The sequence below is a fragment of the Odontesthes bonariensis genome, chromosome 8 (genome assembly GCF_027942865.1).
Source record: "Odontesthes bonariensis isolate fOdoBon6 chromosome 8, fOdoBon6.hap1, whole genome shotgun sequence".
Lineage (NCBI taxonomy): Eukaryota > Metazoa > Chordata > Actinopteri > Atheriniformes > Atherinopsidae > Odontesthes > Odontesthes bonariensis.
The window spans coordinates 6,647,712-6,667,085 of record NC_134513.1 but is presented as its reverse complement, the minus strand read 5'-3'; the positions used below and the strand labels follow the sequence as shown (position 1 = coordinate 6,667,085).

General features: G+C 39.2%; 1 protein-coding gene across 3 annotated transcripts in view; it reads right to left on the bottom strand.

Moving 5' to 3' along the window:
• Window positions 1-434: 434 nt before the first annotated feature.
• grm8a (glutamate receptor, metabotropic 8a) overlaps window positions 435-19,374 on the bottom strand; it is a 250,435-nt gene continuing 231,495 nt past the window's right edge. For 2 of the 3 annotated variants that reach the window (XM_075471475.1, XM_075471476.1), the window contains exons 12-14: window positions 5,180-5,320; window positions 3,105-3,210; window positions 435-1,724 (exon numbers count right to left, since the gene is read on the bottom strand). In XM_075471475.1, the coding sequence (XP_075327590.1) occupies window positions 1,675-1,724; window positions 3,105-3,210; window positions 5,180-5,320 (297 nt within the window). In that variant the 3' untranslated portion in view covers window positions 435-1,674. Of the gene's footprint in view, window positions 1,725-3,100; window positions 3,211-5,179; window positions 5,321-19,374 lie in introns of all 3 variants that reach the window. The other variant, XM_075471477.1, reaches the window with a different exon arrangement.

Below are 19,374 nucleotides of genomic sequence, written 5' to 3'. Positions count from 1 at the left end.
GCTTTGTGAAGAAGTCAAATAAACCTGAAGTACAATACACTGAGGCTCTTTGTCCTTTGCACAAGCCCAGAGTGAGATGTGAATAACTCCAGCGAAAAATGACCAATCAAAATGGTAATTATTCAGTCATATAGCTCCATAAAGATCGGGCTTCAGAGTACATACCTTCAGTTGAAAAGTGTCAGTGAATTTTCATCAAATGTCTCTATTGCACTTAAAAGATGAGAAAACCAAAAAACAGGAAACAAAATGGGAATGTGCATAATATTCGCCTGGAAGTCAACTATTTGCTGGCAACACAACATTCTGCATTGGTCTTACCAGCAACTTTTAATGGTAGATAATTCATGTAACACACTCCAAACCTTTCCAAGGAAATCTCAAGCATGAATAAACAGGCAGGAATTTAATGTTCAAGAACATCCCAGACTGCCAGCTGCATACATTGAACAAAACCTTTTTTTTGCTGCTGATATATTCAACATTTTATCTCCACATCAACTTTGCCATCAATGAAAAATTTCCCGGCAATCAGAGGAGATCACAAACAATGGAATGAACTAAGATCACAAATTCATGGCCACACACAGAATGAATTTCACGTCTCTCCTACTAAAATATGTGTAAGGCACACCATCATTCTGTAACAGGTGCGATTTGTCCTCTCACCTTGCCTTCAACATTATCGATTGCTCCTGTCCAACAAGAAAGAGTCTCGCCAGTGCAGTAGCATGTTTCTTAGTCCTTGTATATTTTTAAGGGTTTGACATATAAATGGTTGTTGCAGGAGTACAGAAAAGAGAATCATTGATAAAATGTTGAAATCAATGTCATACCAACATCACTGTACAAACTCAAAGGTCCAACTCAGCATTCAAAAGCATGACAACAAATCTACACATTTGCAAAACATTCCTTTATTATAAATAAATCTCCTTTTTGTATAAAAACTGGCATGCTTCAACCATGGCGTTTTACAGGTTCACAACCCAAGGCTACAACCCAATTTGCCAAGACAGCAGGAGGAAACACACTCATCTCATTATGCAAGGGCGATCCATCAGACAACGGTGAGACAAGAATGAAAAAATCGTCACGACCACAAAAATACTTACAAGAAGAGAACAACAGCAAACATGTTTGAGTCTCATAGATTTTCTCTTACATTTCTCTTTTTAAATATCTTTTAAAATGTTATCTGTTAAATCTCTTTTCAGCCCCACCAGTGCCTTTTTATATATAATTTCTATACAGTTCTTAGTTGTTGTTTTTTTTTTTTGTTTTTTTTCATCTTTTATGATTTTTTAAAACTATTTTGTGGGTTTTGATAGTTTTTTCGGTCCAACAGCGTCCTATGTTATGTCACTTTTTTCATTATGTTACTTTCTTTTCTTTTTTTTTCTTTTTTTTTTAATCAGGTAAGTTCATATTCGGACCAATGAGCTGTGAGCAGCAGCAAAGCAGGCACACTGACTGGCTGTTTTTATGTGGTCCCACCTCAGTGTTTTGATGGGGAACAATACAAAATGTCTCATGCTTGGATTCCATTGGGCGCTCTGTCCGTCTGCCATTTCTTCAGCCAGTCGGCTTGGGATGATGGCTTCTTCTCTCTCACTTGGCCCTGCCCAAAGACACGCCCCCTCTCCTGTCCAATCCCCTTCCTCTGTAGTCCCTTCAGATGGCATGATTACTGTAGCTGACATATGTCGTCTTAGTTGATGAAGCTGCGTGAAGATGGGTTAAATACAGAAGACAGAGATAAACAGAAGAATGTGTTTGTGAAAAGAAAGAAAGTTGAGAATGAGAGATAGAAATTGATGTAGAAATGGGGGAAAAAAAAACAAATGAAAAGGGTGCAGATGAAAAGAAAACAAGGGAGAAAAGGCAGTTTAGAGCAGCTCTGGCTTTGGACGATCAGCAATATTGTCACGTCTGTGGACCACCTGAGTGGTTGAGGCTTCCAAACCTGGCATGTCTTGTGTAGCCTCAAGCATCTTGTGGTAAATGTCAATGTCTGAGCAACGTTGATTCCAATTTTCTTTATTTTACTTGTTTCATACAAGTGGTTGGAATATTAAGATGATAATAACCATGACTGAATATCCATTAACACTGGATAAAGAAAATTGTTGTCCGGCATATGGAACTTCATTACTGTAACGACCATTAGAAAGTATTTAGACGAGATTAAGTATTTTAAATGTTGCTTCAACAAATCCATTGTGGCATGCGTCCTTCACAGGTAAATAAAGTTCTGACAGAAAAGCTTCTTTTTCCTTTACAGATAAACACAAACATGGTAAGTATTGCTCAGATTTGTTAATGTGCTCATTGGCCTACAAGTAAACTGAAGGACACAAATCCATTCAAATTTACTTGCATGTTTACATGTACACAAAAAGCGTATTCGTGCATACTCACATGCACGTTCACCCACACACACACATCTGCTATTTAGAAATGGTCACGACTGCAGCTGTTTTCCAAGGAAAAAAATGCCAGGCGTGAAATTTGTTTTCAAACTTAAGCTAAACAAACTATTAATGCAGCAGTTCATCCACTTGGGAAAAGTTTGTTTGTAAAGTGCTAACCTCTTTATGACATGAAAAATATATTTACGCACAAGGTGGGAGGCTGGGTGGTAAATGATGTGGTTGAAAATAAATAATCTTACATGAGAAGCTGTTAACCTGCATAATAAAACATCATATTGACATCAGTTCATTTTTAAATTCCTTTAGATTCCAAAAATGTGTAATGTGCATATGTATTTGATACATAGCCAAACACTGCTATGTTATGTAACGTTTATACTTTGTTAAAAATACGACATATGTAGTGAGTCAGTCCAACTTTACAAGCCACACACGTGTATTTTCTTATTTGTGCTACATGACACTTTAATGCCTGAAAATATACTAGAACTGAAGGTATCCCACTGCTCATGTGTTTGATTTTTAACCACTTCTGATTGATTAAACTTGGATCCATTCATGATAAAATATGATGCAGTTATAATATGTATCATATTGTTGTACAGGTCACGAAGCGGACTTATCTGGTTTATATGTGTAATTATAAAACTTTGGTGTTCTCTTACTCACTGTTGGTCTCCATGCTCTCACACAGTTCAGTCTTAACTTCTCCATTTGGCCGGTCTCCTCCCTTCTGGCTCAGTTTTCCCGACATGGTGGCTGCTGTCACAATTGCCTGTGAAGTCATACATCCAACACACAATCACAAATCGAAAAGATTTAAACGAAGACCGTCGAAGACCGTTTTCTGTGCATTCTTACATCTCTTTGCTTTCCTTATCTTATGATTGAACTTTTGTGTGTAAACTTTCCAGGATTGGATACATTGGCCCAAAGCTTGCCTTTCCTCATACCTGCTCTCCCTCTGCCTCTGTGATGATAAAATAAAACAAATAAAAACTGGACTGGCTCCCTGGCTGTGCTTTAGTTTAGCAGCATCAGTAACTCCAACACCTGTTTGAAAAGTGACGCTAATCCATCATCAGGCAGCTACATTTCATGCGAGCAGCTCGTTGTTTTGTTTCTTGTCCTGCATTTGCATGCAGGTCTGGGCCTGGTTATGTATTTGCCATTGGCGGGCCGTGCATTTCACACATGGGCCTTCAGTATGGTCGGCAACTGTAATTAGGGACACCTCATTCGTGCAGGGGGTCTGGGGGTCCTCCCCCATAAAATTTTGCATTTCTTAGATGCAATTTCATGCATTTTTACAAAATTGTGTCCCGTTTCAGCTCAATACAGAACCGTACTTTTGTTTCTAAATATGGGACGATTCCGTATTTCAAGGGACTGTTGGCAACCCTTCAGTGGTGCTCTGGCTGAATCAAATCCACCCGTTAATAAAGCCTATAAAACTACTACAGCAACGTGATTCATAAAATCATCAATGGCATCATATTACAATATTATTAAGTAAAATGTTCAAATCTACTTGTGAAGAATTAATGCAGCAGGGAACACACACTGTGCAGACATTACAAGCGCTTTATTGAACTACCCACACAACCCGTACCAATCCCCCACCCCTAAACACACACACACACACACACACACACACACACACACGTTTTCCTCGGAGCCCGTAAGCCAGGGGTATCGGTATAATTTGCTGATTGAAAGTGGCGTACAAATCCTTTACCGGCTTGTGTCAGGTTCGCTAACTTCGGAGTTAGTCGACCTTTCTTTACGATGTCCAGCTTCTCAGTAAAAGTCCGGGCAAATGGCTGCAACAATAAATTTGCCACCAAATCAACTTCTCCTCCTCCTTCAGCCATTGATGTTTTGTATAAAACGGAAATAAGACGTCATGTCAAAATCAATCATCGAATGTGATTAAAATGACGTTTCCATATGTCTGATTAGAGCTAATCAGACCACCTACGCCTGCAATGGGCTGTTGGGGGCCGTCAGAGACAGTCTAATAACATTGGTTAGGGGTTCGCTACGCTGTCTTCTACATTCTAGATGTAGTTAGGGCCAGCAGACCCCATTGTTCTGGCCTCCCGGAAGATTTGTTTGCCTGGCAACCAATGATAGCTGAAATATTATTGGTTAAATGCGTCAATATGAAAATACACGTCTGGCAGCAGCGCAGCCAGGGGAAAGGAAACGGACAGACAATAGTAGGATATGAAATTAAATAAAATAATAATTAAGAAAATCACAAACAGATGTTCATTTTATTTTGTTTAAGATATTGTTTAGGCCAGCAGAGAAGGCCTTGCAGGCCCTGACGGCCCACCGCTGGTATTTACATATCGGGGGTTAACTTTTTTGGATGCGTGTTGACCCTACAGGACACACTTGAGGCTTTGGATTTGCACTTTTTGTACATGTATGTAGCTTTATGGAGACACGAAAGCACTTTTCTCCTGCAGCTTGGCCTGGCTTTACATTAGTTCCCTTTTGCTGCATCACATAAACAGAGACTTGTGTGTACTGTATATATTTTGCTCTGAATGTGTTTTGGTTGTTTAAGTAAATAGGGGAGGTGGTGATAGTCGGATGTCAGTTCTCTATTTAATTCTAATGTCCTTTTTGTACGTGTGTACGTAATTTTGCAGTAAACCATGTCCATCTGATTGGTAGTGTCACTCTCCCCATCAGTGTCAAGCTTATATAATTGAAATATAAGTCAATCTCACCTTGAAGCTGCGTTTTCGTTTGGGTACATTCTGCTCGGGGTGGAAAAGGATGATGTAGACCTTGGGCATGTAGAGCATTCCAAGTGACACAGAGGCAGACAGGCTGAGAGAAATTGTCAGGGTGGTAGTTTGGATGTACATCTGAAACAAGAGAGACATATACCAAGAGAGTAAGAGGGTTGTTTATCACATTTTAACTTTTAATTTGAAATAAAACGAGAAATCATAAAAGAAAGAGGGGAAAAGACTAATGGGAAGTTTGTCAACATCAAATAAGTGCAGTTTAAGGGGTCGATTAAGAAGGTAGTTATAATATATCAGGAAAGCAATTTTCCAATGTTTTCTGGAGAGTTTAAAAGAAGTTTGTCAGTCACTAGATACTACAGGGAGACACAACTTTAGATTTCAGAGATTGAGTTGTTCCAGAACTACAGTTCCCCTCAAACATCTGTAGATTTCTTTAGATACTCAGCCAAGAGTTTGATGACTGACAGAAGTAGCACTATCAGGCAGACAGCCAGCTCAACATCTCGTGAGCTCGGTGGCAAGTAACTAGTTGAGACTAAAAAGGACAGAGATATGATGACATGCTGCAGGAAGGCAGTGGAAATGATTATGTGCAACCAACTTGTCCGTCCAATTAGGCCACATCGATTCTGCCAACTAAGTTTGAGCACACACACAGACATATACACTGTGGTGGACTGAGCACTTGTCTACAGATGCTCAGTCAGTTTCAGAGAGGTTTGGAGGAGGACAGATGTAATGACGCGCTTCACCCACAATCCTGAGAAAGCTGACAAGCTCTCAATGCATGGGGCTTATCTGGCAGGCACTAATCTTGGTGTACATGAAAATAGAGGAAAGAGCAGTAATGGACAAGTGTGGTAAAAATGGAAGCAGGTAGCCAGGAGGGAAAAATGACCAGAAATACCAAAGTGGTCAGCACAACAAATACCTTTTTCACCAAAAAGGTTCCAGTGCAGATTTGCAGCCAGCGCTCAACTTAAAGTCTTTCTGTTCAGACTTGAAAGCACTGAATGCAGACCAGAAAAACTGATGCTACTTGGCCAGCTTGAACAAACAACCAGTTATGTCAGCCAGGGGCAGACTTATGGAGACCAACCAGACTAACCAAAAAATGTATTCTTTTTTTTTTTTTTGATTAATCATTTAACATCCTGCTGGTGTTTGCAACGATTGATCTCCCCAGCTGCATTTTATACATACTTTTGACACGAGAGCCTTGCTCAAACAGTAGAAAAGTAGAGCTTATTAGAACTTATCAGTATCTATCAGCATCAGTTAAACGTACACTGGGAAAAAAATTAAGAAAAAAACAACAACAACCACATACCAAGTGATGTAAAAACAACCTCAAAAGGAATCCATTTTGATGCGTGTCATTTGCTGGTGGTGTGATCTGGACAATACAATGATATGTGATAAACTGTCTACATGCACTGCGACCCCTTATAGAAATTCAGAATACTCCTGTGGGAGGTTTAAAAAATATATTAGATGAAACTTAAAGTGACGTGTTGGCTAGGTGGTGGCTCTCTGGCTGTGGAAAATTTAGTTCTTAACTGGCTCGAGCATCAGCTCTGCAAAAACATACATAAGATCCCACCTGGATACCAAAAAGCACACAATGCTCCCATCTGGAGAGATAAGCCAAAGTTACGTCGACCAGCTGGTATTAATGCTTTGGCTGATCTCTATCCAGTTCTATGAACCAAAAGCTCTCTGTTGGTCAGTAAAACTGAAGCCAAAAATCTTAATGTCTTACTTTGGTGAATTAATTCAGAATTTATTGTAGGCTGTCAACACTGTAAATGGGTCCCCAGAATGGAGAACAAATCAGGTTGTTGGTACCAGCTGTTGTAGGTGGAAAGGACACTGTAAAGTAAAAGGAGATATGAACGTAGGTTCCCCTGGCAATACCACCAATCTCAAGCTGTCTTTTAAAGCGTTCAACTAGAAAGGAAATTGAATTGAAAAGTCTGCCTCAAGTAACACATTCTTTAGTCAAATGCATCTAACTTCTGAACAAAACCTGACCAGACCTCTATACTCTGATATAAAGAGAGTTTGCTGGCAAATGGGATTTAAGCACTTGACAAAAGGTTAAACAAAGATTATAGCCTAATACTTTAAACAGATGATAAGATCTAATTCCCCCAAATGGCTTCAGGTAACTGCATGATAGTGTGTGAAGCAGTGGCTGAAACTCACAGAGCCCTCTGACAAATAAAACCATACCCCAAAACCCAACTGAGCGCAGAACCATCTCTTTGAAATGTAGATGCTCATTCTCAGTGTACCAAACTCAAGCTGGTCTATGCAAATATCTGCCCTAAGGTGGAAGGTGACCACATTGACAGTAGCCAAAGGGGAAGGAGAGAAGAAGGAAAAAGAAATGCATGCAAAATCTTAAACTACTGCATCCTAAATAACTATCCCAGACTCATATAAACAGACTTAAAAATAACATGGAAATACCAGAAAGAGTTTTTTTTTGCCAGTGACCTTCTTTTCTGATAGTAATATCACAGAGTGTGTTTGCCAGGGGTAAAGAGCCCTGCCTGAAGCTCTCCTACAGGCTCTGACAGCAGCTCATGCTCCACAAACACACACATGCAACAAAGCCCTCAAAGAGAGCTGAATTTTGTCAGTTAAGCAGGAAGAAAAAGATCATGGGAGAAATATGAATTTCCACATTTATTCATACTTAGCAAAAACTCTGTGAATCGCCCCATCAGATAGAAACAGATGGAGAGAGAAGCATGTTTTCATACAGAGAGACGGGAATGAATCAGATATTTTTTTCAGATTCAAGGGGCGAGTGAGAAAAAGACTTACAATAGAGTAACCTGCAGATGACAGCTGAACAACATTTAAAGGACAGCGAACTGGCCTTATCAGAACAGCAGGAAGTCCTTCCATTACATTCAGCCTTTGGTCCAAAGTTGTGTCTTTGGCACAAAATGAGCACTGACATCCTCCACCTTGCAGTCAACAAGTGCTAATCGCTAAAAATGTGAGCACTCTGCCATAAATGTGACCTAAGAAAGTAGCTAATGAACTAAGGACAGCCATGCAGTGCCTTTCTTTAAGGCTTACAATAACAAAATCTTAAATGAGACAGAGAGAGCAAGAGATTAAAAAAAAGAACAATGATGGGTGATATGTGTTTAACACCTGGGCAGAGAAGAGACAGAGGTTTATCAATAACTAAATGAGGATATGACACTATAATATGATGCAGGAAAGTTATGGCATTACTCATACTTTTGGGAAGTTGTGTGTCAGTGCTCCAGCTAAAAGTTGTTTCTCAGTGTCAGTGAGTAATATTGCCCACATAGATTTGTTCTGCTGTGCTGATTACAAAGAATCATTTCATATTGTGCAAGTCATGAGCTTGCTCACTGGAGGATATTCATCAACTGGACATCAACTCAACTTTTCACAGTTCATGGTTATGCAACCCTATTGTGTTGTGGAATAATTCATAACTGCAGGGCAGAACTAATATTCGGGACATGTGGGCCACAACCCAGCTTTTTTGGGAAAATGTCTGATTTCTCTCAAATAATATGACAGTAAATTATACAATTAAAATAAATTGTATATGACACATTATATAATAAATCGTATAGGTGCTCTCATCACAACTAAAATCATCATCACTTCCTACATGCTGAACATTCGAGTTGCCAAAAGCATAACCTCCTCATTAGCTTTATTATTTTCTCAAAAAAAATGGGTGTTTTGTTGGAAAGTTGATCTTTTACAATCTAGAAGATACCACACAGCAAAACTATCAAGGCCAAACAGAATGACTTTATCTTTAAAGCAAAGCCAGTGATTTTCAATACAAGACCAGGGTCAATGTTTTGGCTGGTTGGCAAGGTAACTGTAGCAACATGAAGAAAGACGGTGAGCATTGCCAGGTTCAGAAGGAACTGTGCAATGTCACTCATTCACTACTCAAATCATCATCTTTGAGCCACATTGAATGTACACCTAAGTCCTTAATACACAATTTCTGTATAAGGCTGTAATTCATGTGATATATTGTTGATGACGGGTAAGTAGACAGTCCAACTGTGCATTAATTGGTGTAGCGAGAGCAGTCTTCCTCCCACAGCAGAGTCATATAATAACTGAAGCATATCAGCTAATGTAAATGGTTGGCCGGAGTTAGCTTGGCTATACTTAAAATGTCACTCTGAAACATATTGCACTAATAAAGACTTCTTCAGAGACAAATAAACTAATTAGACCTGCTTCTGGCAAAAACCTCAGAATCAACCTGCTGAAATACACAGACAGAACAATGTGCCCATCAGAGTTAGGTTTACTGTATTCAACAAGTCATATGTGATACATTTAACTCAAACGTATAGCGATGGCATTGTCAGAGAAGTTTGCGATTGAAAGGACGTATTGTTGGTGAAAGGATGTCCATTGAAAGTTCAAAGGGACTGAATGCACAGTCATGAGGCACAGATGTAGTTTTCCATGAGACATTTCCTGAGACATGTTTGAGTTAAATGCATCACATATGACATGTTAAATACAGTAAACCTAACTCAGACTGAGACATATGACATCAAACAGTTTAATACTTCAGACAGTCTGAATACATGTATATCCATCCATAAATAAGCATTCATGTCTGAGTTCTATTGTACAATGATGGCAGCTGAAATAGTAAAAAAAAAACATCATACTGTTTATCATAATTATTATTATTATCAACATTACTGTAATTAATAGGACACTTTTTAAGATTTTGAAAGATTTCTTGGCATATTCTGTCAGAATCCCCCGATATAATTCATATTTATTTGTTCCATGATTGATGACAAGCCGTCCAAGTGCAGATGTAGTTAAACAGGCTCAATCCATTATATTGCCATTATAGTGCCATCACCGTGTTTCAGCGATTAAATAAGCATCATATCATGAAATGGAGAGTAAAAACTAAACCCTTGGCTGCATCTCCTAAATTAGTATATTCTCAGTTTTTATCATCATCCTCTCCTTGTTTCTTAGACCTCTCCATGAGAGATACCAGCCGGGGGAAGTGTGGGGTGACACAATTTATTGAAAACTATTTAACAAAATGAGACGAATCTTCTTCAGAGACTCCATTTTAAACGGTTACTGCAAATTTGATGTGGGACACGGCTGCATCCCTTCACCATTGCTTGTTTACAGTCTGATGGTTTAATTCATTTTTCATGTCAAATTAGCTTTAAAGGTGTTTGTGACAACATGTGTATTTACTTTTAATTTAATTTTCAATGTAAGATTAATGCGTAATGCCCCCTAAAGATTGCTGAAAAGATTCCTCCAAAGAACATCATGGCGTGTAATCTTTTATTGCTCCTCTAGCTAGCTTCTTCTCTATTCTCTTCTGCTTCCTTTTTCTTGTAAGTGACTATAAACCCGATTCCAAAATAGTTGGAAAGCTGTGTAAATTATATATATATTATATGGAATAAGATTATCTGCAAATCTCATGAACCAATATTTTATTCATAATAGGTAATGAAAAAACACATCAAATGAGTGTTGGAGTAGCATTTCTGCAGCCTAGACGTTTCAACAATTAAGAACTTAAAAGCATAAAATGCAAAATATGACAAAGAATTCCCCGGACTGTTGAGCAGCTAGAATCCTGAATCAGAAAAAAATGGAACAACATTCTCCTCCAAAGGTGAAAGCGGCTGGTCTCCTTTCATTTACATTTCACACAATGTTCCAATTATTTTCAACTGCTGTCGCGCTTTGCCATTGGTTGCTGCCATGTGTAAAAGCTTACTTAATTCACTCCAAAAGGTAATGGATGAGAGACCGATATGGATTTGCTACGAAGCATAATTTAAAAAAAAATTGGGCTTCGCACTCTTACTAGGTCCCCAGAAATCTCCTTCGTCTATGTCATCATAAACTTACACAAACATGATCAGACTTTGACTCTAAACAAAACAGGGTACCCACTCAGACTTGTCATTCAGTTACCTGAATATACCCATCTCAAGTATTTGACTTCAACTTTACTGGTAATCCTAGAGGTTCACATCCATTTGCAGCTCACAGATGTGTATTATTGGATCATTTTCCTCTGTAAATGAAAACCTCGGTGTTTCATCTCATTTGTGTAACTGAAGTCTTTTTTATATACTATAATGACTTCCCAGAAAGCCTCATACGGTTTACTAACACACAAAAGCTGAGACATGCAGAAGTCCTGGCTTCTCATGTTTGATGAACCAAGACATTACACTGCATCTCTGGTTATTGCACCTTCTTTCATACCCAAGAGCAAGAAAAGGGTGGTGAAATCAAAGAGCTCTTAGAAGCAATAAGCAAAACTTAACCAACAGAAAGAAGCGAAGATGCTGCAGTACAGACTGAAAGAAAGAAAGCGAAAGATATGCTGTGTGAATAGAAGGCATTGTAAGAGAAAATAAAACAATAATAAAAAGGCAAACAAAAGCACAGATGCATTTTTGAGAAGAATTACTGGAACCTCAAGAAGAACAAGCATGATGAAGAGGCAACACAGAGAAACACTGACTGAAATGAGGAAAAAAATCCTACGTCATGTGTTGATATGGGCATGCCTGTGAATGAATAAAAATGTTCCCTTGGGCCACAATGCTATAGTCTTCCTCCCCCCTGCATGATCGGTCCTAGTAGAGCATCACCTTGTACAGTATGCAGGCTCTAAAAATGATGTAATGTGAAAACACTTTGAAAGAGCAGCAGCTCATGGATGAGCTCTTTAATATCTTTAAATGTAGAAGCATCAAACAAGTCAAGTTGTTTCCTCAGTATTGTAGTTCAATACATTATTCACATTATATCCACAAAGTTTAACATTTTCAGGCTGCATCCAGCTGCCCTAAACAAAAGTATTATGCAGCCTCTGATAGTGGGGAAATTTGTTGACTGACTGGTGTCTGTGTCAGAAAGAACATCACACCATTAGTTCATGGCGACAGTGCAAAGTAACAAGAAAAGAGTTATAGCAATTTATGATGAGTGTTCACTTCAAGCCACCACTTGTTTTAGTTGAGAACAGCAACTTTTAGAGAGACATTTTTGCACTATAAAACAACTAAGGTAAGAGGACTTTCTAAAACCCTTTAGTGTGAAATAACTTGCTTTTTCAGGCTCTTTTTATCCACAGCTTGTTAAAAACTCAATATACACTTCTTCACACAGATATCACACATTTATTTTTGACCATGGTCACCATGATGAGAAAAAAATTGTGACAAAGGACTTTCTACCATAATATTTTAACTTTGTGTTAGTGCAGCTTAATTGGGCCCAAGCGCACTGGTCACTGGCCACAAGTGCCTCATTACCTTCTACAAAACAGCACTTAGAGGCATTTTTTTATTCTCCATCTAATCCATACTGGTCTTGGATCTATGTGTGTCAAAACAAAAAGTGCACAGGTTATATCATGAAAATGGTGTAGCCGCTATGTTTGCTCCGTCGCAGCTCGTTAGTGTCAGCTCTTATTGACTTGCAAATCTGTGTGAGTTTGAGTCAGTAGTCTTCTGACTTCTGACTTATATGCGAGCATTTCATTGTATTGCATACTGTGAAGATGGCCCACTAGTCAATAGCTTGCTTTCTCTTCCTCTCTCTTCAAAATGACATGACTGTGGGGTCACCATGCATAGTTTTAGTCAATTAAAAGTACCCAACAAAACCCTTTGAGAAATTCTAAGTGTCAGACACAAAGAGTCAGACTACTGTGCAGGTTGCAGAAAAATATGTCACACAATGAGCAGGTGACTGTATGTCTGCCTCTCTGCCACTTATGTTGAATATTAATGTTCCAGTAGCTAATAATGAGCTATCTTGAGAAAAAAACGGTGCACAGGATATCCCCACATTAATTGTCAGTTAAGCCACATAACCCCTCATGTACCATATCTGTGGTCTTCATAATAGGAAGATTTTACTCTGACGCGTCCACTAACGTATTCTTTTTTCTTAAATGAAGCAGGCGCAAGCCTTAAAGTCAAAAACATATGCCTTCCTTCATAGATTTTTAAAACATTTGTTTAATCTTTATTTCATATCCATATTGACATTCTACTACTGACTAATACAGGCCACAATCTTGAGAAAGATAAGGCATTATTGGCCAAATTTTCCTGAACTGCAGAATTATAAAGAGTCATGTATGTTTCACTCTCCAAGAGTTGCCTGTGGTTTTTGATTCAGAACTAAATGGTGCCTCCCACGTTTATGCTGTCCAAGTATTTACTATGAATTGCCAACCAAGAGATGCCAAATTATTGCAACAATACAGCAACAGCTTAAAAGGCAATAAATTGTGAATTTCTCTTGGGATCAGCAGCACAACACTAATTAAATTGTGGCTTCCACAATGGCTTCATTTATCCATCTTCCCATGTTTTAATTTAGCTTTAATTATCATCATCCTCCTGATTAATTCATTCTTAATGATATGTTTGAAAAATTAATTACACTTACTTCATACATATAGTGTTACATCTTTAGAGATAAACAGAAAAATACAGTTTTAGAAATGACATAGTTTAAGATGTTGTGCAGCCAAACGATGCAGGGAGCACAACCAGCGCCTGTGTTGAAGTTTGTGTTTTCATTTTTGCTTCGTCATGCAGTTCATCCCTCCACGTTCAAACAAGGCAGGATGAGAGCTAACACGTAAAGTGGAGGTGGAAAATAAGAAACTAAATACACTACAGCATTGTTCAAAAGCATTTTGGTAATGGTTGTTTGGTGTTTGTTTGAACCTTGAAAAAGAATGCTAAGTTGCATGCTAAGCCAGCGTGTTTCTGTGAGCCAGCGTGTTTCTGTGACGTGTTTCTGATCCTTCAAAATCTCCCTGTTTGATGTCAGATCTGATACTTGCTGTGTGTCTTCCCCATTCTCAGCTAAACAACCAACTTCCACCAGGGCCCTGATAAAAATAAGACAAACGCATTTCTTTCATGAAAAAGCAGGCAGCCTGCTTAAGAACATCACCCTGAATAATTAGTGAATATTGTCAAAATAAAGAAGTGATGTTTAAAGGGGATAAAGAATCAAAATCATCTTTTTCACGTTTTTGGTGTTAGTTCTGAGTCTCCCCGCTGTGGGGAGTACACACGAAGTGCCAGCAAGTGTCAGAACCTCTGTTTCAAGTACTCCCCTTTTTTGAATATCCCCCAGAAAAAGTGCCAATCCGTTTTTTGTGAAAAAGTGGCGTCACTTTTTCAGCAATCGCCCCCCCCCACACCCAAATCCACAGCCACCCCGTTTCAGACACGCCCCTTCGGCGAGAAACAGGAACTGGTGAGCCTTCCAAGGCTGTGAAAGCGGACTACGATCGTTACATATTCTTCCCCCGGCAAGCAATGTTCACGATCAATGGCTTTTATTTATTTTGAACAGCATCCCCAGTACATACGACCGCCGACTTTTCCTTTGCTCTGCGCATTTCACAGGGTACAGTTTCACAAACCTTGCACGATTCCGAGCAGGCTTCAGTCGGAATTTAATGCTCAGTAGAGGGTCAGTTCCGACAGGGACAGACAGACTGCAGCGAGCTGTGCGCTCCGCTGAGAAGGTGATCGGCTGCAGCCTCCCATCTATCCATGACCTGCACGTCTCCAGGACTATGGGGCGAGCAGGTCGGATCACAGCGGACCCATCTCACGCTGCACAAGGACTATTTGCTCCACTCCCCTCGGGCAGGAGGCTTCGGTCCATTCGGACCAGAACCTCCCGTCACAAAAACAGTTTTTCCCCCTTGCAGTTGGACTTATGAACACTTCATAATCACCTCGTAACCTGCCCCAGTCACTTTACCATCATTAAAATTGCACTAATGAAGCTGCACTGTTGTTGCTCTGTATATTGGATACTGTGTATTGTTGTACACACCTTGTACATTTTATATTCATATATTTTTATTCTTTATTATTATATCCTATGTTACATGTTTGCACCTTACGCCGCAGCAAATTCCTAGTTAGTGAACACTGTTCACTAACAATGGCAATAAAACGAATTCTGATTCTGAACAAAATCAACCCCAGCCTGTAAGTATCACATTTTATTTAGTTTTAAATGTGTGTTGTGCCATATTCCTGTTGTAAGAATTGCACGTTAGCTCTGGCTTGTTCATCTAAAGGGAATGAGCTTTCAGTCAGTGTATTACTCTATAGCTCTGTTTTCAGTGAGAGCAAGGGCAGCCAATCAAGCAACGGCAACCGAATAGCGCCAACACCTACCTGCATTTCATAATGAGGTTGCCAGATAAGCTCTGAAACGACGCCAATAAGGGCAAACGACGCATTCTAAACCCAGCATAGTAACATAGCTGTATCAGAGAGCCTTTTAGGGAGGTTCTGAGCCATTACAGACCCAACCAATTTTTTTGGGGCTACATATCACATCACAGAACAAGGATTAATGACCCATTCAACCATTCTCTGTCACATTTAAATCCAGCTGAGGGGGAGACATTGGATATGTTTGTGTTCTACTGATATCTGTGCATTACTGCTAGGTTTACATGTTTATATAAGGGAATATCAGTTTCCCTGCTTCTTTATGAGACTATTTTTTTTTTTTTATATTTGTATCCTGAAGGCAGTTTTCTCAACCAAAGGCTGTATAATCAATACCATTAACAGTATGAACAATAATCAATGCTCCCCACAAATTGGATTTTTCAGTTTGGGAATATCAGAACTCATTTTACAAGAAAGAATATTTGCTGGTTTTCTGGCTCAATACTTCAAGTGACTGGACTAAAAGCATCATATTTGCTCTCATTTGTGGTATACTCACTAATACACTATAGGCACTGGTTAAAATTCTTCTAATAGCACTTTATAGGTACTGGAGGGCATATTTTATGTTTCATCACTTGTGTTTACAAGAAAACTAACGCTGTACCTAAAAAAAAAAAAGTAGGATGATATATTACTCTATTAGACAAATGCATCTGAACAATCTTTCATAAGCATGAGTTTAAGTTAATAAATTAACAGTTTATGCATTCACTTTGCATGTGTGAAAGAAGTATTCCCACACAAGTGGGTTGTGTGAAGTACTTATGAGTAATAATTGTTTAATTTAATATTTAACATTAGTATTTAACATCCATGTACATTTATTCAACTGTTATGGGTGTACTTTTTGACATTTTCCCATTTGCTAGGTCTGATCCTGACTAATTCTTTTTTTGCAGTATTTTGCCTTAAATGTTCACTCTTGGTGCATGACATCTAAAACCCTCAACTCTCTGTCCTTCCCATCTCTTTTGAGCATTGTCAGGACCCCCTGACCTCTTCAGATTACTGGAGATTGATGACCGGCAGTTACTCCTGGTAAGGATCTGGGCAGTTGCTGATTCTTCACTCGGACCACCACCGTAAATCTGTCTTTAGAGATTAAGCTGGCAGCACACATATGTGTGTGTGTATGTTATAAAGATTTGTGAGAGAGGGAGACTTAATAGACTTATTGTGCATGTTCCTATTGGGAATCACTGAGAAAAGAACAGAAATGAATATAGTTACTTTATGCAAGGCGATTTGCGATGTTCAATTTTTTTGACATATTTTAGGGTTTTGGACTCTAGACTCTTGAGGTTAGAAAGTAATTGTATGTACTCACTTGTGAAAAGGAGATGGACAGTAGATTAATTTGAGGCACTCAGTTCCTAGAATGAATTTTGGCAATCTATTACTCATTGTTTATTTTGTACAACTAATATACTACAAAAATTCTCCAAAAATTCCTGTCTCGCTAAAGAAAAATTAAAAATCTCAAAAGAATGTCAGATTGAAGCACGTAGTCTATTTCATGACAAGAGCAGCTTATTATTTACTGGCACTCAGAGATTTTACCTCTCAGCAAGCTCTATACTGGTACACAAGCGTAATTAATGAGCTAGAACTAGAATAGAACTAGAATAAATCTGCAAGCAACTGGTGCTACCATAACACTCAAGAGAAAAGACGCCTGCGGTGAAAATACACAAACAGTCACGGAAACACAGTGGGTATTTTTGCAGGTTGAAGCAGAATAGTTGCCTCTTCCTTGGTAGGAGGCAAGAGATAACAGGTTGAAGATATTAAAAGACATCTAGAGAACAGGAGAGGTGCTCAAAGGGAGATGAAAATGGATTCAAAAAGGAAGAAACAGAAAAAGAAAAAATGGGCTTCTCCATTGCGTCATGCAAAGGAATGATGGGGCACACAGAGAGATGGCTGGAGTGAGGATGGACTCCATAGTTGGGGCTTTACAACAAGCAGAGAAAAGCAGAGGGAAGCACACTAGCACATCCACAGATTGCAACCTTTCAGATGTCTACAGGGTGCAGCAGAAGCTGCCTGAAGACAACATCCTCTGCATGGTAGCGTGAGCCATTTCAAAACAATTCTTCCCCAATACGTGATGGTTGCTGTGCAAATCCCTCTCACCCTTTCTTTCTTAATTCATCTCACACATTTCTTATTCCATGTTTCCCTGACGTCCCTTCTCTCTAGTTTCCACTTCTTCTTTTCCTTTAGTACATTTGGAATTTAAATTTATGTCATTAACAGCCACAAAAATCCTATCGATTAAACAAAAATTCTTTCAAAATAAAAACTAGGCATGAACATTAATACTTTTCAGTTTAACTGGTATTTTGATGAAACCGAGCAAACTAACGGCTCAAGTACACTGAATTCTGGTTGAAAAGACTGGAAGGATGCAACAAGGGGAATTTGAGTGAATGTCAGGGAGGGGTGGTGAAGGTAGGACACGGATGTGGGCTTTCAGAAAAGAGACTGGATTTATTCACAAATATAAAAAAAAAAACAAAGTACAAACAAAAGGCTCGGCTAAGCCGGATTCAGAAAACGGGACTATGAAAAACAAACAAAAAGACTTGGCATGGCATGGGATGAATAAATGCTTAGCTTGGCAGGTGACGAAGATCATGGGAAAAAACAGGTAACATGGGTAACAAGGTGGGTAAGTAGGCAGTTAGGTCAGGTTGGTAAGACAAAGATCCGGCAAACAGACAGGGGAGACAGGAAACTAAATAGAGGGCTGGGAGTGATTGGAGACAGGGTGCAGCTGGTGACAATGACTGACAGGTGAGGGGAATGAACTAATGAACTGAGTGAAGGGAAACTAAAACATGGCAAAACTAAAAACTAAACATGAACTAAAAACCAAAATGTAACCCTAAACATAAAACTTAAAACACGAGTCCCGTGGGCGTGACAGTGAAAGCTCTTCTTTGGTCAAGGCAATAGTTTAAAAGGCTCCCACAGTGCTGTGGTCTCTCACAGTTGCTCTGAAAAGAAGCACAAGTGGCGCAGCCAAACATAGCCACTGAGCAAAGCATTGATTCCAGAGGGGTCTCGTCACAAGCTAAATGCTATTCATCAAATGACCAAGTGCTGTGATGTTTCACCCTAAGCTTTCCATTTCATACGCGTTAGCATTTCAGAGAACAAACAGCTTTATGACATCGATAAGGTATGCTAAAATATCCAGTCTTAACCAATACTGTGGGGTGTTGACTGCAGACAGATTAATTCAATATTGTACTAAGAGCAACTTGATGACAAAGTTGATCAAAATGTGAATTATGCTGTCAGTTAACCTTGAACGTGCACTATAGCCCCACCCCGTCTCCTCTTTCTGAAAACAGAACTATGCCCTTGGTAAAGCTTTCCTCATTAAAGCCCCATCAGCAAGTCACATCATTACCTGTTTACTCCTTTCACTCCTCTCTCCTCCCTCTCTTCTGCTCTCTCTGTTAGCCAGCCAGCTGCCACACACTCCAGAGGATATTCCAATTAGAAACAACACACAGAGACACGCAAATGTGCACTAGTGGATATTCCAATTAAATCTAACACACCGCACAAACACATTCAAACGCAGAAACACATGAAGTTGCTGATGGACATGCTAATTAGCTGAGCATGGTTGGCATGGATGGTGTTTAGCCCATCCAGTGAGACATGGCAAATATGCACACACTCATATGGGCTTAAGAACACAGACTGATGACTTCACATGGATACACCTTTACATCGCAACAACGCATCAGCCCCTATAAATGGTAACTGGCACAAAAAATATACGAAAGATCAAAGGCTTACTGTGTCATT